This window comes from Eublepharis macularius, chromosome 11 (genome assembly GCF_028583425.1).
Source record: "Eublepharis macularius isolate TG4126 chromosome 11, MPM_Emac_v1.0, whole genome shotgun sequence".
Lineage (NCBI taxonomy): Eukaryota > Metazoa > Chordata > Lepidosauria > Squamata > Eublepharidae > Eublepharis > Eublepharis macularius.
This window is the reverse complement of record NC_072800.1, coordinates 37183244-37189617: the sequence shown is the minus strand read 5'-3', so window position 1 is coordinate 37189617 and position 6374 is coordinate 37183244. Positions and strand designations below refer to the sequence as shown.

General features: G+C 37.4%; 1 protein-coding gene across 1 annotated transcript in view; it reads right to left on the bottom strand.

The window, feature by feature from the left end:
* Nucleotides 1-1064: 1064 nt before the first annotated feature.
* Nucleotides 1065-6374, bottom strand: part of TOPAZ1 (testis and ovary specific TOPAZ 1) — a 60276-nt gene continuing 54966 nt past the window's right edge. Inside the window, exons 17-19 of the mRNA XM_054990929.1 lie at nucleotides 3875-4078; nucleotides 2611-2794; nucleotides 1065-1278 (exon numbers count right to left, since the gene is read on the bottom strand). Of these exons, the coding sequence (XP_054846904.1) occupies nucleotides 1065-1278; nucleotides 2611-2794; nucleotides 3875-4078 (602 nt within the window). The remainder of the gene's footprint in view (nucleotides 1279-2610; nucleotides 2795-3874; nucleotides 4079-6374) is intronic.

Sequence of the window (6374 nt, the reverse complement as noted above, 5' to 3'; positions counted from 1 at the left end):
GGGCATAAATGATGTAAATAAATAAAGCTATAGTTACTAGATGCAGACTGTAATGTATACAATGTATACAATTGACAGTACTGATGCTGTATTTATTTATGATCAAAGTTCAGGATTAGCAATGACTAGAACATAATATTATAGTACATGACCAACTCATTCCATTATCAAAGGTTGACTCAGATACCAAATGCTGTTTCATAGCACCCAAATTCTTTTCAATAGTGGTAATTATACTGATGGCATATGTAACATGGCAAGAGTTGATGTGACCTTGTAATTCCAAAAAAACCAACACTCTGGCCTTTAAAATACAACTAGAATCAAGGACAACCAGCAGACACAATTTAAGTTGTTACAAGTCCAACATATCCTATGAGTTGGTGCCACCATAATCCTATGGTATTTTTGTTTATTCTAATCAGAAGGTATTTGTTCAAATACATAGTTCTTACTTAAGCATTTTCCATTTTCTATTTAATGTTCCTTTCCATTGTTTTAATATCTTGGTGAAATCTCCAGGTAATTCAGAAAGTGCTCCAAATTTTTATTTTCAAAAGATTTCACCAAGCAGAAGAAATGGGCTACTTATGAGGTACAGTAGAAGGATATGAGACTGCAAGTAGGACTGCCTCAGCCTCCTCTACCAAACCTGTTTACCAACAGGTTAAATTATGCAGAGTTAACTTTATATGTATGTATATTCACTGGCTATTAGAGAAAACACCCCCAATCGAGGATAAAACATAAATGATACTATTTATTCTATTACATTATCATTTGGGGGTGTGTCAGGACCAGAGATTTCCTAATAGTGCAATACAAATATAAATGCAACAGTTGTTTAAGTTCATGAAGTTAATAGGAGGGGTGAAAAACTGCTTTCAGAAACTACTTGTACATTTCCAAAACCTTGTTAAATTTTCAGTCTCTGCAACTTTACATGATTAGAACTTGAAATGTCGAAGTACAGAAATTAAAAGAGTCTGAACACAACAGAAACGATATTTATTGATTCATTATTCTGAACAATGATTACTTTTAACTGAAGTCTTTACCAATGACTACTGAAAAAGCCAGACTTTTCCCGCCCATTTCATATTATCTTTCAACCATTTAAGTACACATGCATGTTCCAAACTATAAACTTGCTCCTGGGTGATGTTTACTGTCAAATGCTTTAAGAAAAGCTTTGGCGCAGCTAACTGAGTAGCTTGAATTAGCCTTCCCATTGCACTTTGATAGTCATCTTTATTTTGTACACTGTCGCCTTCACATCTGCAAGAGATTATTTATAAACACAAAAATTAGGACCAGTGTCCGGCCATAATGACAGTATCAAATATCAGCCAGTCTCTTTCTACAATCCATCTTTCTGAAGTCCACTAATATTAACTAATGCAATACAAACTTCTCACTTTAGACTCTAAATAATGACTTGGAAGAACCAACCGCTCTGGTATTTCTAAAGTTAAAACACTTTGGTAGTGGCTACTGCATATAGATTTAAATAGAGTGTGGAAGATGCATGAGGACCTTATGAATGAAAAACTCAACACTTATCAAAGGAGAAGACCGACAAGGCCAAGGAAGGTGCAAAGCTAGAGAAGTTTTCATGAGGCACCAGCAACAGAGTGAAGAACTAGGCACTGTATACAACGCATAGTGGCTGCTAGTGACATGTCTTATATCAATGTAGTACTATATTTTCCCATCCCTACATCAAATAACTGGGTGTTTCCTACAGGAAAATATTGGCACCAGCATGATGATGCATCCCCTGTAGTGTTATTTTGGAGGAGGGAGGCAGAATAGCAATAACTCTTTTAATGTTTAGTTCCACACTGACTATTAAGTGTGAAATAATGACTAGAAAATACTAGGAATAAACACTAACTCTGACAAGTTTGTTGGCAGTAAGACTGTTTAGGAGAAAGGTTAGCATGAGCACAAACAAAAAAAGGAGTCTTGTGGCACTTTAAACAGATTTACAGAAGCACAAGTTTTCATGAGTCAGGAATTATGTGCCTCAATGTCTGAACACAGTCCCATAGAAATTGGTCAAACTTTCTGTTTTTATGCTCAACAATTCAAGTCAGTACAAACAACTTAAGCAAATGAAAGAACGCTTCCATTTACTGGAAGCCAAAATATAAGTGAATATAGCTGTGCATTTAGCATAGCAAGTTAAATTACCACCAAAATATTTAGTCATTTGTATTCTGAATTCTCAAGTCATACTTGGCTCCCTTGGAAAATACCTTTCACTTAAGACAGCATAGACTACTCACAGAGACTGCAAAGTGTTTTTGTGACAATTATCAAGCTTTTCAATATAGCAGGTTTTTTATTCCTATTACTGTGACTGGACTGAGGCATGTACAGTCACTGTGCTGTGAATCGCAATTGTTAGCTGACTCTTAAGACCTTTTAAATGCTAATAAGTTTGTTTCTTCAATGATCTTCATGCATCTAATCACGTTATTTCCTTCTTATAAAAAGGCTGATAAAATTCATTTTACATGATTCTTTTGTGTGGAATAAGTCAAATAACTCACAAGAAGATTATATTGGGACACTGCCAATCTCATATTTGTATTGTATACTAACCTCTTCAATACTATCTGAAGAATTTGATTAGAAGCACCAGGACTCTGAATATTACTAGCATTTGAAACCAAAAAGATTTCAATCGCTAACAGCATCTCAATCTCAGTTATGTAAGATGGAATCTGAAGAAGTTTACGGTACAGATTTCCCTGCAGTGGTGGGTAGCAACCCAATGCTAAAGCACCTAAGAAGTTACAGTAAAAAAGTGAAAGGATAAGTTAATGTTGTGCTACATAAACAACACAGCAACAAACATCTGACTTGTTTTAACTGAAGTCTCTGTTTTAATATGTATTTTAGTTCTAGTTTTTAATTTGTTTTATAATACTTTTTACTACTCTGTTTTTACCTGTTAGTTACCTAAGTGGCCTGGACTGGGCTTAAAGGTGGGATAGTAATCTTCTGAATAAAATAATACATAAATAATAAATTTGTGAATAGGCAATTAGCTTAACACTTTTCCTAAATATTGAAGAACTTGAGCTTCTAGTCAACTCAGAACCATTCCAATTTAATTAACAGCTACTTTAACATTCTTAGCAGATAAAAATGGGGTCACTCTTTTGCTTTTTATAATGTATGTTTCTTACAAAATAATGACATTCAAAACAATATCAGAGTTCTGCTGTAATGTAGTACATGTCATTTTGTCTCTTCTTCCCTTCTCCTGATCTGCCTTTATTTGTTTTTTCTTCAAAAAGGCAACTGTAGATCTATTCTAAAAGGACAGGTGAAAAGCTAAAAGCCCATAGGTCTGCAGGGGAATGTCTACATATATAGGAAACACTGCCTGTACAATGCTTAATAACCCTTACCAAATTAGTGTAGGAAATTTTATCACAGAAGATACTTTGCTGTATTTTCTTCTACTTTGTATTGGATTCTTGCTAATGCTATGTCTTTTTACACTTGTATCTATTTACCCTATAGCATTGTTTACGGAAATGTACTTGATATTGTATGGAAATATACTTGATATACTGTATGGAAATGTACTTGAAACTGCTTATACTAAGCTCGTACTGTGTAATCCCCTTGCGAAAGGCAGACTATAAATGACAAATAAATAAACAAACAAAAATAAATTTACTAGTAGCTTCATAGCATTAAAAGATTCAACTAGATAATCAAAATCATAACTGGTACAATATTCTTCAATATAAATAGTTATCTGTGTACAACTGTGGATCACACTGCAGTTTCAACTTTCCTAACACAATTTTTTTAAACCACTTTAGTAAACATCATTTTAAAGAAAACTTACTTCTATAATACGTCCTTGCTTTAAGCCAAAGACAGCTTCTTCCCAGTGCTGTGATGAATGATCTAAGTAACTGAAAGTCAACAGGAATTTTCTTTGCAAGCATGAAATCTACTACAGCTGAAGATATTCCAAGGCTTTTGTTTTCTGAACTAGCTCCTAGAAGTTTGTTAAACAGAAGACTGTACTGAGACACATCCAGTCTATCTGCAAGAGGAAAACATGCAGTCGAGAGAATTCTCATGAATAGACCACAGTTTAGCATGCAAAGACTCGTACCTTACATTTAAGACAGTACTGAGTGGGTACACCACAATATTGATATTGAAAGACTGCAGGAACATAAGCAGTACACATTTTCATATTATTATAAATACCATAGGGAAGCAGATTTTGGTGAAAAATATAATGATATGTCTGCAATAAGGAATTTAGTGCACTGTTACACAGGAACATTCCATGTCCCCTTTATTTACCTGGCAGTGAATTCAAGTTTCTCATTCACTAAAGTAGCGTTTCCTTTTGTCTGTCCTGACCCTATTTCCAAACATTTTCATTGGATGACCCCCAGTTCCAGTATTATGGGAGTGGAAGAAAAAGCTACCTCTATCCACTATCTATGATGGTGGTGGAGAGTGCCCTCAAGCCATAGCTGATTTATGGCAACCCCTCTTGGGGTTTTCATGGCAAGAAACTAACAGAGGTGATTTGTCATTGTCTGCCTCTGCAAACCTCGTCTTCGTTGGAGGTCTCCCATCCAATTATTAACCAAGGTCAATCCTGTTTAGCTTCTGAGATCTGACAAGATTAGGCTCACCTGGACTATCCAGGTCAAGGTATGCACTTTCTACACCTCACACATAATTTTATAACCCTTTGTCTCCCCTTAGCAGTCTTTTTTTAAGACTGAGAAGTCCAGACAGCCTTTCCTCACAGGAAATGTTGTCCAACTCCTTAATAACTTCTGGTTGTCCTCCTGTGTACTTTTTCCAGCTTTGCAATATAATCAAGAACTGTATTATTCCAAATGAGGCTGCACCATAGCTTTATACAAGGACATTACAAAATTGGCCATTTTATTTTTAGCCTCATTCCTAATAATTCCTAGCATAGAGTTCGTCTTTTTCACTGTTGCTGTAAACTAGGTTGACATTTTCATTGAGCTTTTCACAACAACCCCAAGATCTCTTTTAAATTCAGTCCAAGCAGTTCTTCTGATCCCATTAGTACATATTTAAAATTAGGATTTTGTATTCCAATATGCATCATTTACTCAAGTTGAACTTAATTTGCCATGTTATTGCCCAGAGAGATTCTCCTCTTCACAATATGCCTTGGTTGTCCTCATCTATATATATAAAGACAAGTGTCCTGACTGATTCATCAACACCCAACCCAAACCCCTGGATCTAGAAGCGTGAAATTTGGGGAAGACGTTCCTTTTGTGGTATAGAGGTTCACTAAGAAGAGATTTTAAGAAATTCGCCCCCTAAGGGGGTAAAAAAGTTAAAATGTGTTTTCCCATAGGGATGCAGCTTCCCTGTGTGGCTGGGAGGCTGCTCATCCCCCTCCCCCCGCCAACTGCCAAAGCCACTCTGCCCTGAGGTCATTTGCATATGTGGCCTTGATTGGTCATCATTCCATCATTCTAAACACTATGCAGGACACATGCAGTACTCAGGACACATTCAATGACTCCCAGTCATTGAACGTGTCCTGAGGTAAAAATACATCTCCCCTCTAGGTCTGCTAATCTCCCTGTGGGGCCTGGCTGTCCTGTATGGCTGGCAGGCTGATGGGTCAGCTGTGGAACTATGTTCTGAGGTAAAAATTAGGTCAAGGAAACTGCAGACAGTTGAAGAAAGATAGTACAAGACTCCTGAAAAGGGATTTTATATAAAAGTCAGTATGGCAGCTGAGTTTTTAAATGTTCATGGGGAGATGGTGCACGACCTTTCTAGGGGTCATTTCAATGCGAACCTCTCACATGAACCTGCTGAAGGGCCCACCATACCACCCCTCCCTCAGTCCAACTCCACCTCACACCTCTTGCAGCCATCACCAAGAAGCCTCTTGGCAGACATTGTACAAGATATATCGATACTAAAATGAGGAAGCAACTTAGAGATGTGGCAAAAAATATGCACATCGTACTACTACAGTGCACTGAGCAGCAGGGGCCAAGTACCAGCAAGTTCTGAGTCCAAGGGAAAGGAGACCACCCCTGCAGGCCTGGGCACAGTAGTGACAACCCTAGCAGACCTAACAGCCACGATGTACCCTGATATTGTCACTATCATGAAGAAGTCCATGGACTGTGCAAGTGTGCCACTCTGACTCCCAAGAAAGACAAGGCTGCCATCATTAATGAAACACAACTCCCTCGAAGGGGCAGAAATGAAATACAGATCTGTGGACTCAGTGGTGCAAATGGATGATGCGGTCCACTACCCTGTGGAGTTCCTCAACATGCTCAACCCTCATGGCTTTCAAACTCACAAGC